Source organism: Schistocerca gregaria, chromosome 4, assembly GCF_023897955.1.
Source record: "Schistocerca gregaria isolate iqSchGreg1 chromosome 4, iqSchGreg1.2, whole genome shotgun sequence".
Classification (NCBI taxonomy): Eukaryota; Metazoa; Arthropoda; class Insecta; order Orthoptera; family Acrididae; genus Schistocerca; species Schistocerca gregaria.
The window spans coordinates 170,405,248-170,426,693 of record NC_064923.1 but is presented as its reverse complement, the minus strand read 5'-3'; the positions used below and the strand labels follow the sequence as shown (position 1 = coordinate 170,426,693).

The window sequence follows — 21,446 nt, the reverse complement described above, 5'->3', positions numbered from 1 at the left end:
TTTATTTCATTGTTAAGGCATTACTTCGCATTTGTTGGTTTCGAAAATACTCCTGTAAAATGCGAAAATTCATCACCCCTAAGTAAATTACTGGACGTACCTTAAAAAGCGATTATTGGCACGGAAGGATTCGCTATCACTAATGTACATTTTTAAAATTTTGGATCCTTGTGCTGAAACAGTGAGGCCAAGGAATGGGACAGCGGCACCCTCGAATTTCCTGCAGCGCCCTGCCATCTAGCGGCTGCCTCGCGAACCTGTTGCGCTCCGTTTCTTGACTCTTAAATGTGAGATGAGTTTCACTCGTAAGATGCAACCAACACGAGTAACCATTATATCATTCCTAAAATTTAGATGTTGTTGTGTAGCAATATAGCATGTGTCACATGACTTTTACGCGTGTGTGAGAGATTAACGAAGATACTTACAGCTGGCAATCTTACCATCTGAAAAAAACCACTACGCACAGAAGAAGGTGCAGTTTATCCTCATAAAGACGAAAGATGAAAAGACAAGAATCACCACTGTATCCATATGTCTTTGCGTATTAGAAAACAGCATTACAATCCGGGATTTTACCGCCCCGTGCGGAATTTTCAAGCCTCGCCCTTCCCCCCGCTGCATTGTCAGACACAGAGAACCTTTTTCACAATGTCATTCATCCATGATGTCCTATTTTCACTTATCGTATCACGTTTACTCATACGTGTTTTTGACGTGAGTACTGCTGTAAGACCAGAGACAGGTATTGAGCACTGGGATATTAAAGCAGAAGTGCAAATTTCCCTATGTAATTCAGTTTGGGTTATAGCTTCAAAACTAATTATGCAACCTAAATTAACTTATGTCAACCACAGAGTACACAATTAAATTCTGTCCATTTTTTCTCGTTCCCTGAGCAGAGAGGAGAGCCCGATGCGAGACCTGTAGTAACGAGCGCATCTGAATACTACGTTGTCGACGGTATCGTCGTCACTACTGCTGTACAAATTGAAGTTCATGGGACAGCGACTGCCTACATACAGATGCCTTATTTATTGAAAATGGTGCATAAATCGCCAGTGCCTATTTAGTACGTCTGTAGTACATAGTGAAAAAACGGACATGGTCGTATATCGATATGTCCTGCTACCTGGCATGCTATTACCATGATTTACAGCTAAATCACGCCGTGTCCAAACCATTTATGGGAGCGAAAAGTAACGTTACTTGCTAAATTTAGTTGCTGGAACTCACACTGTGTTAAATCCAACAAAATTGGATAAACAGTTCGTGCAACGCGTTTTAGTTGTTTCAGCTACAAAATGCGGTTGTTGTAGAGGCCTTTTGGAAATCCTAGAATTATCAGCCGTCCTTTCCCTACAGCCTGGCCCTGAAGATCACCTGATCTTAATGCCCATGACTTCTGGCTGGTTATCTGAAATATGTTGTGTGGAACGCTACAATGAAGGACGTAGATGAACTGAAGACACGCATTGCGCGACGCCTTCTGCACGTGTCTATGCGGTTTTTTGGCCTCAGGTTAGTTAAAAACCGATTTTTCCCATCCGATGTGGTTTGACTTTGCCATGGTGTAATTCATGCACTGATCTTGTCTTATCAGTTAACTTTCTATGAATTTCCAAAAACCAACATCCTGTGTTACGAGAGAGAGAGAGAGAGAGAGAGAGAGAGAGAGAGAGAGAGAGAGAGAGAGAGAAACTTCGTTCGATTCCACATCTTTCATAAATAATGGTCGGCCTGTTTGCACAATTCTTTCTGAAGTTCAGTACCATTTCATATGACAACGGTCTTCTTCCTTGTTAACTTGAAATGAGATGATGTTTTGCTCGCCATTTCTGTTTTTCATATAGCTTACGTGGTTTTCCGAGTATCCACATTACGATATTGTTTATCGTCTATGTGTAGAACTCTAAGTCAGACCATAGGAGTACGCCAGTGTTATAATTGGTTACCGAGCTCCTTGTACACTCAGCTACAGAAGCAGAAATATACACTTCTCTCAATGGAAAATAGTGAAGGAAGCGTCAGTTTTCTACACCTTCATCTGTACACATACTCCTCAAACCATCGCACGGAACGTAACTGAGGGTACCACCTATCAGTACTAGTCATCTCCTTTCCCGTTCCATTCGCAAATAGAGAGATCCAAAAACGACTATCTAAAATCCACCGTATGAGGCCTATTTTCTCATATCTTATCTTAATGGTTACTACGCGAGATGTACACTGGGAGCAGTAGAATAGTTTGGCAGTCGGCCTGAAATGCCGGTTCTCTAAATCTCAATGCCTTGAGGAGAGCGCATCTTCTTCCTTCGAGGGATTCCCATTCGAGCTGACGAAACACTTCCGTAATACTTGAGCGGTGATCGTACAGCCAGGGAACAAATATAGCAGCCATTCTCTGAATTTTTCGATGTCTTTCTCTAATCTGACCTGGTGGGGATCCACAATACTCGAACGGTATTCAAGAACAGATAGCACTAGCGTTCTGTAAGCCGGCTCATTTGTGGACTAGGTACACTTTCCCGAAATTCTTTCAATAAAATGAAGTCGAGCATGGCATCCCCTAATACCAAACAGATGACGTTCGATTTCATATCGCTTTGCATGGTTAGAACTTAACATTGTGTTTTGCCTTACGGCAGGTCTTGTTATGGTGGAAGCCTCGTCAGAAAGCTTCACTGCATGAGCGTCTAGGGAAGTGATTCCAATAGTGGTTTCCCGTTGCCTTCCACTGATGATGATGAAATAATAATGAGCACAACACAACACCCTTGCCTGAGTGGAGAAACTCTCCGACCCAGCCGGGAATCGAACCTTGGACCCTTGGCGTGACAGACCACCACACTGACCCCTCAGCTATCGGGGCGGACTTGCATGGTTAGACCTACATATGTAATCACTGTGTCAAGCTGCACCCTCCTAATACTGTATTCGAACGCCTTAGGACTGGTTTTCCTACTAATTTTTCTACATTTAGAGCAAGCTGCCATTCATGAAAACAAATTCAAATTTTGTCTAAGTCATCTTGTATATTCCCACAGTCACTCATCGGCGACACCTTGCGGTGCACCACAGCGTCATTAGCAAACATTTCAAGCTGCTGCCCACTCTGTCCGTCAAGTAATTTACATGTACAGAGAATAAGTAGCCGTAAGCACTGTACTTTCTGCACTATCCAACCACATTATTACACTTGGCAGTCCGCGGTCGTTGTCGGAAAGACGCGGTGACGTTGTAGTAGGGGTCAGGGATTTTCTCTGCCTCGTGATGACTGGGTGTTGTGTGCTGTCCTTAGGTTAGTTAGGTTTAAGTAGTTCTAAGCTCTAGGGGACTGATGACCACAGATGTTAAGTCCCTTAGTGCTCAGAGCCATTTTTTTGACGCTGTAGTAAACAAAAACTATATCCAGTTTTTAGATTGTCCTGTACACTGTGGAACCACCAAATAGCTGACGACCTAGTCTGGTCACTAGAACACTGTGATGGGCTTCACGTGTAGAGGTAAACAGTACAGGCAAACACACGGGCCGACCGAAGCACCCTCACTCCGAGTTGCGGTAATATTGTGCTCAACCTACGGGCGCCACATGGAGTACAGATGTGAGAATGTGTTGTGTTGACAGGGTCGGACAGCCAGTCAAGTCAGGAAGACGGCCTGAGCGAGCACGAGGCGGAGGGCGCGCTGTGCTGCGACAAGCTCATGCAGACCATCGACGAGTGCGCGCTGCCCGAGCCGCGCTTCCCGCCGCACAGATGGGTAGGTAAATGGACTTCCACACCTCACTCGCTTCTCACGCTGATTGAGTTACACTCTGAAATTCTGAGGAAGCACGGATATGGTACAGAGAGTGAAAGATTACTACCAGTGTAGTTTAATAAGTGATACAACACTTTTTTTTTATGAAAGCAGATCAGTTTTCGCCAACGGCCTTGCCACAGTGCTTACACCGATTCCCGTCAGTTCACAGAAGTTAAGAGCTGTCGGGCTGGGTCTGCCGAGCGCTGATGGCAAGCGGTATGCACTCAGCCCTTGTGAGGCATACGGAGGAGCTAATTGATTTAGAAGTAGCACCTCCGGCCTCAGAAACTGACATACGGCCAGGAGAGCGGTGTGCTGACCACATGCCCCTCCAGACCCGCATCCCGTGACCCCCGTGGACTGAGGATGACACGGCGGCCGGTCGGTACTACTGGGCCTTCATGGCCTGTTCGTCAGGAGAGAGAGATCGGTTTTATTTAGTACTCAAACAGAACATATTATTCTCCACTCTTTTGACACCATCTCTGTTCCGTGTGACGCCCTAACGTCATCTTACTGGAGGGGGAAGAGCCTCTATGCCCACAGGGTACCACCCTACGTGTAGACATCGGAACCAACGTGTTGCTGCATCAGTAAACTCCCCATTATCCACGCACTGCTTCCTGCAGAGTGCATCTTTCTTTGCTTCAAACAGACGGAAGTGGAGAAGTCGAAATCCGGCCTGTACCGTGGACGAGGAAGAACAGTCCAGTGAAGTTTTGTCAGCTCCACTCGGGTGAGCACATTTGTCTGAGGTCTTGCGTTGTAATGGAGATAGATATGTTGGTTTAAATTTTTGGGGCGACTAACACGCTCAAGTCAATTCTTCAGTTTCCTTAAGATAGTACAACACACTTCGTTGCACCACAAGGGCTGGTATCAAACAGAATAACCCCTTCAGCACCCCAAAAGACTGTCGCCATGATTTTATTGGCTAAGTGTGCGGCTTTGAAATTTTTCTTCGGAGTTAAGGTTGCGACGCCAGTCCATGGATTGCGTTTTATTTCCGGTTGAAAGTGATCAAACCATGTTTCATGGGGGTGTGATGATATTCGTCAAAAACTTGTCGCGATCCGCGATCAGCTTCGCAACGCGCAGCAGATTCGCGCAGATGGTTGTCTAGTACTCTTTTTGGTCTTCCGGTAGGCGGTAAGGGACCCAGATGGAACACTACTTTGAGTGCCTCAACTGGCGAACGAGAGTATTAGTTATACCTACAGAGACGTCCAGTTGTATAGAGAGGTGTTTGATCTTGATCCGTTGATCACTTCGAAAGAGAGTGCCACCACGTTCCAACACTCCAGGAGTCGCAGCTGTGTCCGCCCGGCCGGCACGCAGGAGATCACAAGTGCCTGTGCGACCTGTTCCAGTTATGACAGATGCCTCGCTCAACGACTCACCGTGCTTTTATTCACTGCCAGGTCTCCGTAGACATTCTGGAAGTCCCTAAGAATATCTGTGCTGCCTTGGTTCTCCGCCAAAAGAAACTCAATGACAGCCCTCGCTCTGTAACGGACTTCCCTTAAAGGCGTCGTTTTGAAGGTTACGTAGCACCGCCTCCTATCGAAACTTCATTGAGCTATAAGAGCTGAAGTGGAAATATTCCACGAGATTCGCTAGAAATTGCGCTTTTTTCAACCGAAACTGGCCGAGAAAACGATGTTCTACATTAATGATTGAATGCACTTCGTAGAACTGGTACATAAACCAGAATGAAGTTACAATAATGATCGAATTACGTGAACGGCTAGCGGCGATTGAGGACAGTGGCACAGGCTTTTAGCTCATCCCGATATTTTCAGTCTATTCACTGAGCAAGTAGTAAAGGAAGTGAAGGTGACACTTCAAACAGTAAGCCGGCCGGAGTGGCCGAGCGGTTCTAGGCGCTTCAGTCTGGAACCACGCGACCGCTACGGTCGCAGGTTAGAGTCCTGCCTCGGGCATGGATGTGAGTGATGTCCTTCGGTTAGTTAGCTTTAAGCAGTTATAAGTTCTGGGGGACTGATGACCTCAGATGTTAAGCTCCATAGTGATCAGAGCCATTTGAACCACTTTTTCGAACAGTAATTGAAGTTCAGCGAGAAGAATTTTGAGTTTCGTCGATGACATTGTAATTCTTTGAGAAGGCAAAGGACTCTGAAGCTCAGCTGACCGGAGAGTAGTGTCTAGATAAGATATTACATAATGAATATCAGCCAAAGCGAAAGTAGGGAGATGTAATGTAGACGAATGAAATCAGGCGATACAGAAAACATGTTATTGGGAAACGTTACTCTGAAAATAGTAGGTAAGTTTCGATATCTTGGGCAGCAAAGTAACTTACTATGGCCGAAGTGTAGAGGATCTAATCAGCAGACTGACGCTCCAAAAAATCAGTTCCTGAGAAAAAAAAGTCTTAGCAACAAATGTTAATTTAAATATGAATAAATGTTTTCTGAGGGTGTTTGTATTAAGTGCAGCGTTGTATGTCAATGTAACATCGACGATAAATGGTTGAAACAAAAAGAGAATGGGGCTTTCGAAATGCGGCGCTACAGACCAGTGCTGATAATTAGCTGGTTAGATCACATAACCGATGACGAGATACTTAATCAGATCGGGGAGCAATGTAATTTAATCGCAATTTGTCAAAAAGAAGGAATTAGTTTCTCGGGTACTTCCACACCCGTCAAGGAATAGTAGCATTGATAATAGAGGGAGTGTTATGGGAGGAGTAAAAGTTGTATATGGAGACCAAAGCTTGACTATTGCAAATCTAATACCCTCGTTATCATCTGATTTCAATCGACTTCTTTACATCACCCTTGTTAAAACTTATATTGATATTCCTGTTTCGAAATAAATTCGCTGAATGTGGATAACTTCGCTTCAGTAGCCGTAGGTGTAGATGTACTAGCTATTGGTCACGTATGAAAATTTGTGTAGGGCCGGGAGTCAATCCCGGATCTGCCGCTTATTACGAGCTGTAGCCTTAATAATTACGCTAACCTTGCACGACACCCAAACTTCCATATGTCGCACTGTTTACATGCCCGTACCATAGCCACATACGTTCATTGGTGGTTGTAAGTTCCTATTGGACCAACCTGCTGACGTCATCGGTCTTACGCTTACACGATGCTTAATCTAACTTACGCTAAGGACAATACACACACCCATATCCGAGGGAGGACTCGCGATCCTTTGAAGGCGCCGCAGACAGCGTGGCTACTCCTCGCGGCCCATATATTCATTACTAAATGCCCGATGCTATACGGGCAACGGCCTTGCCGCAGTGGATACACCAGTTCCTGTGAGATTACCAAAGTTAAGCGCGGTGGGGCGTGGTCGGCGCTTGGATGGGTGACCATCCAGGCCGCCGTGCGCCAATTGAGGAGCTACTCAACCGAATAGTAGCGGCTTCGGTCAAGAATACTGTCTTAACGACTGGGAGAGCGGTGTGCTGCTCCCATGCCCCTCCTATCTTCGTCTTCCGCTGAGGATGACACAAAGGTCGGATGGTCCAGGTATGCCACTCGTGGCCTGAAGACGGAGGGCCGATGCTATATTCTGTATTCTCACATCAGTATAGGGATGTAGACGTTGTGACATTTGGAAGCTTGGGTTAATCCGTGAGGTGTGCACGGGTAGCCTAATGATTAAGCAACTCCTAGCGATAAGCGGGAAATCCGGGTCCGTGTCCTGGTCTGCCAAAAATTTTAGAATGTCACCAGTTGTAGCACTTAGTGCATTTAAGAAGTACTTTTTTCCAGACTTCTTCGTTTTTATTAAACCTACATAAAAATTATGAAATTTGCTCATTGTACATGGAAATACACTACTGGCTATTAAAATTGCTATACCACGAAGATGACGTGCTAAAGACGCGAAATCTAACAGACAGGAAGAAGATGCTGTGATATGCAAATGATTAGGCTTTTAGAGTATCCACACAAGGGTGGCGCCGGTGGCGACACCTACAACGTGCTGACATGAGGAAAATTTCCAACCGATTTGGAAATCCAATGTCCCGAACGGACATTGGAAGCGTGTATTCGTCATCGCCATACTGGCGCATCACACGGTGTGATGGTATAGGGTGCCATTGGTTACACGTCTCGGTCACCTCTTGTTCGCATTCACGGCACTTTGAACAGGGGACGTTACATTTCAGATGTGTTACGACCCGTGGCTCTACCCTTCATTCGATCCCTGCGAAACCCTACATTTCAGCAAAATAATGCACGACCGCATGTTGCAGGTCCTGTACGGGCCTTTATGGATACAGAAAATGTTCAACTGCTGCCCTGGCCAGCACATTCTCCAGATATCTCACCGATTGAAAACGTCTGGTCAATGGTGGCCGAGCAACTGGCTCGCCACAATACGCAAGGAAGTACTGATGAACTGTAGTACCGTGTTGAAGCTGCATGGGCAGCTGTATCTGTATACGCCATCCAACCTTTGACTCAATGCCCAGGCGTATCAAAGCCGTTATTACGGCCAGAGCTGGTTGTTCTGGGTACTGATTTCTCAGGATCAGGGTCTATGCACCGAAATTGCCTGAAAATGTAATCACATGTCAGTTCTAGTATAATATATTTCTCCAATGAATACCAGTTTATCATCTGCATTTCTTCTTGGTGTAGCAATTTTAATGGCCAGTAGTGTAATTTCGGAGAGGTAGTTTTGGAAGGTGGGTTGGTGGGTAATGGTGGGCAACTTTGGCAGTTGGGCCAGGGACACAGAGTCCGGTTGTTAGGAAGCTAGGCGGCTGTGTCACGTAGGCTGGGGATGTCTACAGGTGCCGCGGGAGACGGTGACGTACGCGCAGCTGCAGCTGACGCCGACGCCGACTGTGCGCAGGCTGCACACCATTCCGGAAGTGGTGCAGTACGCGCACATACAGAGACGCAGCGGCGCGGAGCCGGCCGCCGCCGCAGTCGCCAGTGCTGCCAACACCGCAGAGTGCGCGGTGTGATGGCGCCGGCAGCCACAGCCGGCGGCTGCGTGCGCAGTGGGCAGCTGCACTGCGACACCGACAAGTGCCGCGTTCTCCACCTCAGCCTGTCGTTTGTTGTAACATTTGTAATACTGCTTGTCATTGGACAAATTTCGCAGTTCACTGACGACATTTTAATACACAACCCACGCGAATGGAGTTTGCCATAAATTACTACCCTGTAAGCAGACAAGTTAATTTCGAAATGCATCGTAACACATCTATTAGTCAATTCATGCACCCAGGGCCTGACAATCTCGTAAGTATAAGTACACTCTGCCAAGCCAGACTAAAAACTTTTTTTTTTTTAAATTGGTTCGAAAGTATCTGTGGCCTTACTAACAGTGTTCTATCAAAGAGCCATCGTGTCGATGAAATGTGAAAATTGAACGTGGTGTTTCTCGGTGAAATCAAGTTTCAACGCGATTTCAATTAGCATCTTCGGGCGAACTGTGTTTTACAGTTTCTGGACGCAAATTCGCATACAAAATGCCTATTGATGTGACTACGAAGTAACTGTATATTTATTCTATTTCAGAAAAATACATAATATTAACGCCAAAGTAAAGGTTTCTAATTGTGGGTCTTCCACACTTATTTTCGAATGCATATTTCCATAATCTCTACTGTATATGTCCTTCATGTGAAATACTACTGCAGTGTTTTATGGTTATATTTTAAAAATGTTGTTTTATGTAGCAAGTGTTGTACTGACGTTGTATCATGTGGTGAATGAAGTGAAACTGTTCTTTTTCACGCGATTTGTGTGTTTTCTATCGCTGTTTTTTGTAATATACGCTTAATGTGTATGTGATCGCCTTGTTATGTGTGTGTAACATATTGTTTTATACTGATCCTTTAACGTAATTCAACGACAACGGAAAAGCTGTAAGTACTTTCTCATTAAGGAACTTTAAATTATAGTGAAAAAGTATTATTTATTCCTTACAGATATAAAAAAAGTTCAGGCAAAAAAGGATTCCATACTTTTACTGGAATGTGAAACTAGATGACAGTTCTCTAAAATCATCGGGTTAACAGCAATGCTTTTAGTGTATCTTAGCCGACGCAGCTGTGAATGTCTGCTAACATAATTATGTTAAATGTGATTGCAGTCGTCTGCACCGTTACTGGGGGATGAATAACCATGACTTCTCCCTTCACCAATCTGACATGTAATCGATTCCCACAGCCTAGCAGGCATCCTTTATGTGTTACTTTGTCAGACACGAAAGAAATACTCTACATTACTGGAAGCAATTTAGCTCTGTGTGTGTGTTCTCTGTACGTTATAACTATTACGTATATACATTTTTTCCCAGGTAGACAGATCTGAAGTTGGGCTACCAATGAATATTTCGAACTACTTAAACGTTTTTATAGTCCATCTGTATATGTATAAACCAGTAACTTGTATGTCGAAATTTGCTACAATCTTTTGGCTGGTGAATTCTTCTCGGGAAATGAGATGAGGAATATGACCGTTTAGCATAAAAGTAAGATTTTCAATCGTTCATTTTTCCTCGCCCTATCACTCGATTCTCCAAATGCCAGGAGATCCGGAGCAGTAAACAATTGCTTACGCGAAAGTGGTTTTTGCACCAATGATCACTTCATTATCCAACAGTGGGACTCATATCGATAGTTCACGACATGCTGGTTCCTCAAGCGATCTCTTTCCCATGTAAAGCTAAGTTCTTTCGTTAAAGTATCGTTTAATGCAATACACATCTTATTATGCCTAAATGTAAGTAAGTACAACTCTATATTGCATTATACTGTTCTTAATCTATAATAAATCTGTTCACCACTGACTACACAAAATAAAACCTAAATTCCATTATTCACTCTCAAAGTATTCTGACGCTCTTATCAATCGGATCACAAGGAGAGCATCAGTTCTAAAGGTCATCCTCTGAAGCAACCGGCAGATGCGGTGACCAGCATTTGGAAACATGCAATGTTCAGTTACGGGCTAGTGTCCTGAACACTTTCAACTTCAAAGCTCATAGCAGGATATAACAGTTTGTGTCGATAGCAATGGATTGTACTATGTCGCTCTCTGTGTAGTTATCTTTCGTCTTTATACAACGCTTAGTCACCCTTGTGACATGTGGACTATGTTGCAGACTGTAGTAAACAGTTAGAAGCTACTCAGCTACTATCTCGTCCACGTTTCAATTCCGTACAATTTCTTAATATTACAATAGATATTTACAGAGAAATCTTTCTTCGAATTTCTTTTCTTGGTATTTGCAGTGTGCATCTTAGATGTTCCCTTTTTTCCATTACTTGTTATCTGGCTTCCTAAATAGCAAAACTCATCTACGACTTTTAGTGTCTCATTTCGTAATCTAATTACCTCAGCCTAGACAGGTTTAATTCAGGTATATCCAATTACCCATCTTTCACTTTATTGAATTATATCTTATGTTCACTTTTCAAGACACTATCCATTCCGTTCAACGGATCTTCTAAAGCCTTAGCTGTCTCTGAAGAATTACAGCGTCATAGGCAAACTGCAATGTTTTTATTTCCTCTCCCTGAACTTAAATTCTATTTCCAAATTTCTCCTTTGTTTCCTTTAGTTCTCTGCTGAGGGACTAATAATGAGAATAGGCTATAACTCTCGCACTCCCTTCTCGATGACGGCTTCCCTTGATGTACTTTGATGAGTAATCCGTACAAGGTGTGAAAAAACTTTCGGACCCCGTGTTTTACCCTCTTTCCTAAAAAGTTTAAAATGTGTAGTCCAGTGCAGTCTAAATGCTTTATCTAAATCTCTTTCTCTAAACGCATATTGGCAATTCGTCGACCTATTTGCTAAGATGTAGGTCAGTACTGCCTCTTGCTTTCCTACATCTTTCCAGAATCCAATCTAGTCTTTCACAAGGCTGGCCTCAACCATTCTCCCATTTTTCTTCCACGTTTTCTCTTAATTACCATAACGGCGGCGTTTGTCTCTCCCTAACTATGCATGTTCACAGAACCTTGTATTTAATCTCTAGCCTTTCCTTCTTATCCAACTTTCACTTTTTGTGAATCTCATATTTTAGGCGTCCATACTCCATTTCTCCTGTTTGGTTTGGACAATTTTAATTTTTTTTTCCTTTCGTCAGTTAAATTGAATATCTTTTGAGATATGCGGTGATTTCTACTAGGCCTCACTCTTCTACCCGCATTATCCTCTTCTGGCTTCCTTGTATCATCTCTCAAAGCGACTCATTCGTCGCGTATTGTATTTCTTTCTGCTGTTTCAGCTAAGCCTTTGTGAACGATTCCTCCGAAGTTCCCAACAAATTCTGATGCTTTCAATTTATCCAGGTCCCATCTCCTTTTGTCTACATTTTTGTAATTTCTTCAGTTTTAGTCTGCATCTCTAAACCAGTAAATTACGATCAGAGTCCATAGCTGCACCTGGAAATGTGTAAGATCTTGTTACGAAATCTGTCTTTTACTATTATGTAATCAATCTGAAACTTTCCAGTGTCCCTTCGCGATTCCTATAGCAAGTGTTAGTAATGATTAAATTATGCTCTGTCAAAATTCTACCGGGAGCCTACCTCTTTCATTTCTTCCACTAACCTACCTGGAGCAAAAGTGTTTGATATGGTGGGACTGGTTCGAATCACGGATGTAGATTTGTGGTTATTGGCCCAGATAAAGCATCCAGAACCACCTCTGAAAATCGTCTTCGTAGCGTCTCGTGGAGTGTAGGAATGGGACACATCAGTGATTATCAACCTATAAAATTATACTGCCCTTCCCCTCTTACATTTTGGCTCTATTCAAGTGGAGTATGTTATTTGATCTAGGCGAACAAAGGCAGAAGCACATCGTGTAGCTTCACAGTCATCCCTACCACGCTGTCGCGAATATAGGGGAGAGATCACGGATTTCCCCGAAAATACGGGCACAGCGAACTAGGAAAACTGAAAAATAAAAGAAATGACTCACTTTTCAACTTGGTGAGCGTAGAGTGTTTTGCAGTTAAGGATGTTTCACATTCCAGCGGACTACCGACTGTTGGTTAATGGTGTCCTAGATGTAGAAGAGAGGGCGTACCGATACAGCACCACCGACAAGAGAGCATGCGGCTTCCGCTGAAGCTCTAGCACAGAACCGCACCTCTCGTAGCGAGACTGCTTTAGACACCAGCTGGCCGAAACACCAACCCAGGTGGGGTACGCAGTGCAGCGAAGCGAAATGCGTTAATAGGGGTCGAGCTGCTCTCGCTAGCTGGATACCACAGCAGCAATTCCAGGTGTAATTCTGCCTTCCCCTCCCACACCGCAGTGCAACACAGAGGTGCGAGGGAGCACGGCCCTGGATGCGCACCCCTCGACTCGCACACACATATGTATCAGTCTGCGGAAGCGACAAGGGCAGTGAAGTTAGCTCCGTTACCAGCGCTAGCGTAGGAAGCCGTGCCTAAAATTTCTCACCGAGAGCCTTTCATAAAGACGCCACGTACGTACACTCAAAACACTGAACATCCCACAGCGCCTCTCTCCAGGATACCGAAAGAGACAATATTATTTGGCAATAGACACTCATGTTTTTATACTTGCCATAGTTGTTTTCAAAAGTACATACACAAATATAAAAACATTATTTCCACATTAACATTTCGCAATCTCGTGGCGTAAATGTTTTTGTACTGCGTTTCTTAAAAGTTCTTTCTCATTTCGTGTCAGAATTGTATTAAATAGGTAATAACTTGTTAGGAAAATTCTAGCAGAACGTAAATACTTTGGGATTAAAGGAGATAAGTCTCCGAAAAGCAGAGACCTTGAGACGTGGATAGCCACACACAGAAGAAGTAAAAATAGTTAACTTCCAGACTTCAACGAGCTGGAGAACACATACGCTGACTCTCTCTCTCTCTCTCTCTCTCTCTCTCTCTCTCTCTCTCTCTCTCTCTCTCACACACACACACACACACACACACACGGACACATACACGCGCCTATGCCCCTACATTGGGGCCGGCTAAACAGCGCCAGTGTTATTAAAGCGCCGTAGGGGCATAGGCGCATGTATGCATGGGGTGTGTGTATGTGTACTCTAGCTCGTCAAAGGATAAGTTCGAAACCTAGCCAGTTTTCCTTCTCTTATGTGTGTCTGTCGGCCACACAACTCTCCTCTTTTCGGTGATTGGTCTCTAATCGTACAATAGATATTCTTATATTAGCACGTTTCGTACATCCATAAACCACATACAGTAATAATTGTTTCACTCATCCATGCCTGATATGTTAAACGTATTTGAATATAACATAAATTTCAAAGATTGACGCTTTATTGAGGTAACATCATACAATGCAACATAAATTAGAACAAGTCTTCAAACATTCTTGATTGCATCTTCTGAGTCATCCTATAAGCTTCAATGTCAATAAAGCAACAAAAAAACTGAAGTATCATTAATATAATTCATACACAATCATAATTTATTCAGGAGCCATTATCACGTTCTACAAACTACTGGTTAGCTAACTATATCGTTGTATTCGCTAATACGTTGTGTCCATGTGTACTTGAAAGTCGATTAAAATGAAAAAAAGGAAGAACAGAGTTTGACGTTCCGTGGGCAGCACTGTCATTTGAGATGAAGCACACGCTCGGATTAGGAAAGGAATAGGAAGGAGAGCAACCGTGCCCTTCTCAAAGGAAATATCGATTTAGAGAAATCATGTAAACTCTAAGTTTGGATACTCGGACGTGGTTTAAACTATCATCGTCCCGAATGTGAGTACAGTGTGCAAACCATTGCTCCGTCTCTATTTACCGTTTATATAATTTCCCAGAAACCTCATCATTGCGCTACCTGGCAATGACATATTACATTTCACGTCACGCCACACCCGTGTCGTGCTGTCAGACATGCCCTGTGCTTGCTGGTGTTACGCTCCCATCCGTTTTACGTGACCGTAACTCCACTTCCCCCTCCCCCCCCCCTCTATGTTTGACTGGCCCAGCTGCCGCAATTTAGCCACTCATAATTATTTGGTGACATCTAAAGATGAAGCATTATGTTTCGAAACCGGTGGTGAAATAATTTAAGAAATTACTACCGACTGAAACGGGTTTTTGTTTCATAAATATGTTCCTCAGTAGCGGATGTTCACTTCATCGAATACTGATAAAACTGAATAAATTCTGTACTTCCTACCCGACCAGTACTCGAACCAGAATGACGCCTACGTCTGGCAAGAATCATCCTAATGAGTCCGACGTAACGTGTGAAGATTTCTACTAGTGAGTAGGAAGTGTCTTGGTACGAATCCAGGACCAACGTACAGTTTCAACTCCTTACAAATAAATAATGTATTAGGTTCGTTCACTCTGAGGTAAATATTCTGTGATTTGGGATACGTGTATGACAGGATCCTAACATAACACATCGTGATGTACACTTATTCAGTGCCTGAATAGTCGTCGTACATCTCATTGTCCACACCAGAAGTGGTAAACCGCTTTGGTTTTCCTGCTCCCTATGCTGTAAACGCGTACATGGACTCGTGTGAGTATAGCGATGTTTAGGTTGGACTGTGAATGGTGTGCTTTCCAGGCAGGCATGATCTTCAGCAGTTGAAGATGACTGATTAGGTAACCGACCTACAGAAACACACCTAAATCGATCTCAGACACTCGACCCCATGGTGGGTCATCTCAGGAGTGTAATGAGATAGAAATTCGTAATATCGTATCATCTAACCACTCGACCGATCTAAATAGCCGATAGTAGTTCAAGATGTTAAAAATGAACATTCGCCGGGAAAATCTAATTTAAAAATGAACACGAAAATTGATTCAAGCTGACGGTTACATGTCGTTCAGAAATCCCAGTCCAACGAGCCCTGTATGATTCACCAGGCAACAGTTTAACAAGGCGCATATGTTACTGAACAGAAAAGGAAACTCCTGTCCGATAGCGATACCTTTCTACGCGCAAATGCTGCTCCGGCAATTTCGTACTGTCTGTCTATGGCCGCCAAAGTGTATCCATTTAATTCATCACCATTGTCTCGTACATTGAGTGACTTCAGCTACACACAATTTCCTAACGCCTGACTTAATACAACTTTGGAAAATCTTCAATTAATATGTATTTTCTGTCGCTCGAGAGAATCTTACTTCTGTGGGATAAATTCCGTCCAGAACTATGTCACCACGATATAAGAAGAGGAATGTAGTGTTTAAAGATTAATAGCTCAGTGAGGCTGATACGAGGGACATACTTACATTTTTAGCTAAGAAAGTATGGGAAACAATCACAAAAGCACACTCAGGTCTCCTGGTACTCGAGACTAAAGGAAACACCTGCCAGTCCTTGTGCAAATTGGGTTAATATTTAGATAACACAGTACATAGTGAGCTGTAAGAGCAAGTCACCTCACGTAAATACTACGCAAGCTATCGTCACAGTAAAAATTAATCTCACAAAACTTCGTCTTAGGTTGAAATGCTGCGTCAAGAAAGCAATGGTACAGATAATAACAGCGCAACAGTGTGCGATAAACTGGCTGAAATATTTTATGAGCCAAACATGCAGTTCTTTCAGTTGTAGCTTTAAATAAATGTTATAATTCGAACAAATGTTAATTACACTGATTTCTCACTGAAGAATTGTGTATTACTCAGCGTGTTGTTGTATGAATTATTATGTTAAATATTTATTTATCTAGTATTGCAATACTATTCCTATATGTCATGTCATTTTGTGATAACTTTTGTACAATGTTCAATAAACTTTGAATGAAAATCTTGTTTTTGTCTATAATTATCAAATTTGTAATTGCGCTTTTACTACCATTAAAAAAATCAATACAATCATATTTATACAGACAAAATTGGAGACCAAATGTAAGTGGAAACACGTGGAAAAGAGCTACGAAAATCACGAAGTCCATATTTTCCAAACTCTCTCCAATCACACATACGTTACGGGATTTCATACCGGATCCACATCAACAATAAATTATCAGATTAAAGCAACAATTTCAGTAGTGCTTAACCCTCCTAATGCTTTTTCCCAGGTGCTTTTTTAAAGTAACTCATTTAATGGGATCACTGAATCGAAGACAACCGACGCCCATAGTCTTGTCCCTAATGTATATACGGCCTATCCAAACTGGTGCACCTGTCAGTTCCCATTGACCCTCAACATAATAAAAACAAAACATGTTTCAACAAGTACCAGTCGTCTAGGGGTAGCGTCTTCGATTCATAATCAAAACGTCTTCGGTCGTGGGTTCTATCCCCGCCACTGCCTAAATTTTGATAAATAATCGGCATTGGCGGCCGAAGACTTCCGGCATAAGAAGTCAGCCTCATTCTGCCAACGGCCTTGCCAAAGAGGGCGGAGGAGCGGATAGAGGTTCAGGGCACTCTCTTGTCCTAAGGGTGGGAAATTGCCCCTAAAGGCGGAAGAATCAGCAATGATCAACGACATGAGGATGCAGAAGGCAATGGAAACCACTGCATTAAAGACACGTAACGTGTATCCACAGGAGATGTGGCCTGTAGTTGAAGAAGTGTCATGATGATCTCTCCACTGGCAAAAATTTCTGGAATAGTCCCCCATTCGGATCTCCGGGAGTGGACTGCCAAGGGAGAGGTTACCAAGAGAAAAAGATTGAATAATCGACGAAAGGATAACGTTCTATGAGTCGGGGCGTGGAATGTCAGAAGCTTGAACGTGGTAAGGAAACTAGAAAATCTGAAAAGGGAAATGCAAAGGCTCAATCTAGATATAGTAGGGGTCAGTGAAGTGAAGTGGAAGGAAGACAAGGATTTCTGGTCAGATGAGTATCGGGTAATATCAACATCAGCAGAAAATGGTATAACAGATGTAGGATTCGTTATGAATACGAAGGTAGGGCAGAGTGTGTGTTACTGTGAACAGTTCAGCGACCGAGTTGTTGTAATCAGAATCGACTGCAGACCAACTCCGACAACGATAGTTCAGGTATACATGCCGACGTCGCAAGCTGAAGATGAACAGATAGAGAAAGTGTATGAGGATATTGAAAGGGTAATGCAGTATGTAAAGGGAGACAAAAATGTAATAGTCATGGGCGACTGGAATGCAGTTGTAGGGGAAGGAGTAGAAGAAAAGGCTACAGGAGAATATGGGGTTGGGACAAGGAATGAAAGAGGATAAAGACTAATTGAGTTCTGTAACAAGTTTCAGCTAGTAATAGCGAATACCCTGTTCAAGAATCACAAGAGGAGGGGGTATACTTGGAAAAGGCCGGGAGATACGGGAAGATTTCAATTAGATTACATCACGGTCAGACAGAGATTCCGAAATCAGATACTGGATTGTAAGGCGTACCCAGGAGCAGATATAGACTCAGATCACAATATAGTAGTGATGAAGTGTAGGCTGATGTTCAAGACATTAGTCAGGAAGTATCAATATGCAAAGAAGTGGGATACGGAAGTTCTAAGGAATGACGAGATACGTTTGAAGTTCTCTAACTCTATAGATACAGCAATAAGGAATAGCGCAGTAGGCAGTACAGTTGAAGAGGAATGGACATCTCTAAAAAGGGCCGTCACAGAAGTTGGGAAGGAAAACATAGGTACAAAGAAGGTAGCTGCGAAGAAACTATGGGTAACAGAGGAAATACTTCTGTTGATTGATGAAAGCGCGGCGTCAGACTTTCAGTGTCTCTATCCTTTACTTTCAGATTTTATTCGGCAGATCTAGATTTCGGCTAGTGCCTAGCCATTATCAATGCACCATTTTATAATATAAATGCAAGTTCTAATTTGTCAGTCCCCTGCTGTCCGGTCTTATGTCACCTTTCTTCAAGTCTTGAAAGGACTGTGGCAGAAGCCCGGACAGCAGGGGACTGACGTATTAGAACATGCATTTGTACTATAAAATGATGAACTGATAATGGCTAGGCACTAGCCAAAATCTAGATCTGCCGAATAAAACCTGAAAGTAAAGGACGACTTTTGGCTGTGCTCTATTATTTGCAAGTCAAGTCATATCACAGTCGTTGAGTGCACCCTCGTTCCTTATGGAAGGAAACCTGATGGAGACTTTCCGTGTTCTTTGCAAAATTAAATCTCTTCTCGAGTGGGACACGTTGCTTACAGTTCAGCTGACGTTCTCCTTGAACACAAACGACCCTCCGCAGTAAACAAGCGCTCCACTGCACACATATGAAGCGTACTTCCGCATGCCACAATGTTCAAACGCAGACTAATTATTAAGTCACGACTCACCACCTGCTGTCAAAGCTCTACTTCAACCAGTATGTGTGCAGGTGGAAGTATAGGTATGATGGCGTAAAATGAGGTCTGTTTCGATAGCTCAGTTGGTGGAGCACTTCTCCACTAAAGGGGAAGGTCCCATACCGATCCACATCTGGCACACAGTTTCAATCAACCAGAAAGTTTCATATTATCGTACACTCTACTACAAAGTGGGAAAATCGTTCTCTACATGTGTTTGCATATTCGACGTGACTTTTGTCTTGTGTGAGGTAATCAGCCATTAAAGTCGGCGCAGTTTGGCATGTTAAATTAAAAATATGGCTGAGAGGAAGTTGGGGGTCTCTGTTGTGAAGATTCTCGTGAACCCATATTTCAAAGGATTCTTCGCGGGAATACCCAGGCAGATGTGAACGCGCACTCACTACCCCCCAGCTCAGCAACCATACACCGCACACCAGCTCTGGCCCTCCCAAGCCAAGTCCGCGGGAGGGAGGGGCTGGGGAGACACGGCCAGTATGAAATTTACGTCGTCCGCAATAAAATTTACGGACTCCTCAATATGTCGACACTTCACCTGAAGCTAATGGTAATGGCATTCTTCGAAATTTTGCTGTACATTAATACTGCCACCTGGTTGAAACATTGGCGGCGAGTGGTGTGAAGCTGCTGTGATGGTGGTAACGGGTGCGCATGCCATCCCTGCGCATTCCTGCGGAGAATCCTTGAAATACAGATGCCCCAGAATGTGGTGAACAGTATACGTCGGGAGAGTCTACATTGAAACACAAATTTTGCTGGCAACATAAAATGAAAATATTTACGTGTCACTGATTTAAATCACCGTATAGTTATTTACTTGAAATACAGATTCGCCATAATCTGGTCAACAATATACGCCTGGAGAGGTTACATTTACACAAATTTTTTGCTGGCCATATGAAATGAAAATGTTTACCTAGCACTCACTTAAAACATTGTTTACTTATTTGTAGAGGTGTATCATAAGTAGGTAAAGGAAGTCTGCTATATAATGAGCACTAACGTTGTAAGAATAATATTCAAGATTCGCTTATAACTTTCCTAGTAACTCCTTTCCACAGTTACCCTATAAAAGACAGAGTGATCGTTAAATAGCACAGAAGATGAAAATATTAGCTTCTGTTTAAAATATGTGACAAAAAAAAGAGATAACGTAGAATGAACAACAGATCAGATGTTTTATTACAAAGGATAACAATTGTGATGCAATGAACAAGTAAATTTCATTCTGCACAAAAAATTGGTGACAGTTTGACAGATGTTGAAGGAATATGATACAGAAGATCTTTACTAAAAGTAAAACAAAAATGCTGTGTTCAAATATTTCATATTTATGTGCCAATATACTCACTTTGTCACGGAAGGGTAGACTTCTGGAAAGAATGTTGCTGATTCCGCAGTGTTGTCAGCGGATCCACAACAAGAATTCATTCATTTCCTTCACACGAAAGTGATTAAACAACCTGGCGCGACAAAACTTCGAATCTACGTTACTGTCAAAGTATTGTTTTTAGGAGACTCATTCTACAACATACACATCAAGGCCACTTGTGCTGTAGTGGTCCAACGATTCATCAAAATTCCATTCAAAGTTCGACAATACCTTTCTACTTACAGGTCTTCTTCACAAGAATTCTGTAAATCATAATGATTTACCCAGAAGCAGTTCCAGTTATTCAGGTACCGTGAATATGGCAACCTGGATACTGCGATATTTGTAAACTTCACGTTACAGTCACTTCTTTCGAAATATGGCTGCAGTGTACTGTATAGTCTTACGAAATCACTGCGTCTTTGGGAATTTAGGGGCAAGTACCGAAGTAAAGTACAAGTGTGTTAACAGAGAACAATCCAGTAACACTGTATGTCTTTACTTTGTTGCTTTAGTATTTACTGTAACGTCTCCTCAGTCGGACTGGTTCTCTTCAAACGTATTACCAGACTTCAGTAACAGTAAAATCATACAACTAAAAGCCTTCACAAAGTAATAAAGGTTGCTGTATCATCAAGGCGTTACGACGGATGGTGTCACTAAAGGTCTGCTAATGTTGTTGGCTGCTGTTTAGAGGATGCGCTCTACAATATTCGTCAACTTGACGCAATTTACACACACCTGCAGCTACATATATCACCTACAGGACCTCATGCTTGTGTCAGTGACGCATTGTCCAAGAAATAAATTGAAAATATTTCGGTTCCACTGCTCCGAACAATGATTTGTGGCGCTTTTAAGGCAAGTACCGAATTGGCAATTCCTCCCAAATAATTCCAAATTTGAAACCTCTCTTACCAGCTACCAGCTCATCTGAAGTTCGACCGAAAACAATCGCGTTCTGTAATGGACCAGGAAATGCAAATTGATCGGAAATTCTCTATCTTCTGG

General features: G+C 42.9%; 1 protein-coding gene across 1 annotated transcript in view; it reads left to right on the top strand.

Annotated features, from left to right (window-relative positions):
• Nucleotides 1–9,813, top strand: part of LOC126267020 (nephrin-like) — a 191,922-nt gene extending 182,109 nt beyond the window's left edge. Inside the window, exons 13-14 of the mRNA XM_049971793.1 lie at nt 3,629–3,762; nt 8,588–9,813. Of these exons, the coding sequence (XP_049827750.1) occupies nt 3,629–3,762; nt 8,588–8,764 (311 nt within the window). The 3' untranslated portion in view covers nt 8,765–9,813. The remainder of the gene's footprint in view (nt 1–3,628; nt 3,763–8,587) is intronic.
• Nucleotides 9,814–21,446: the final 11,633 nt, after the last annotated feature.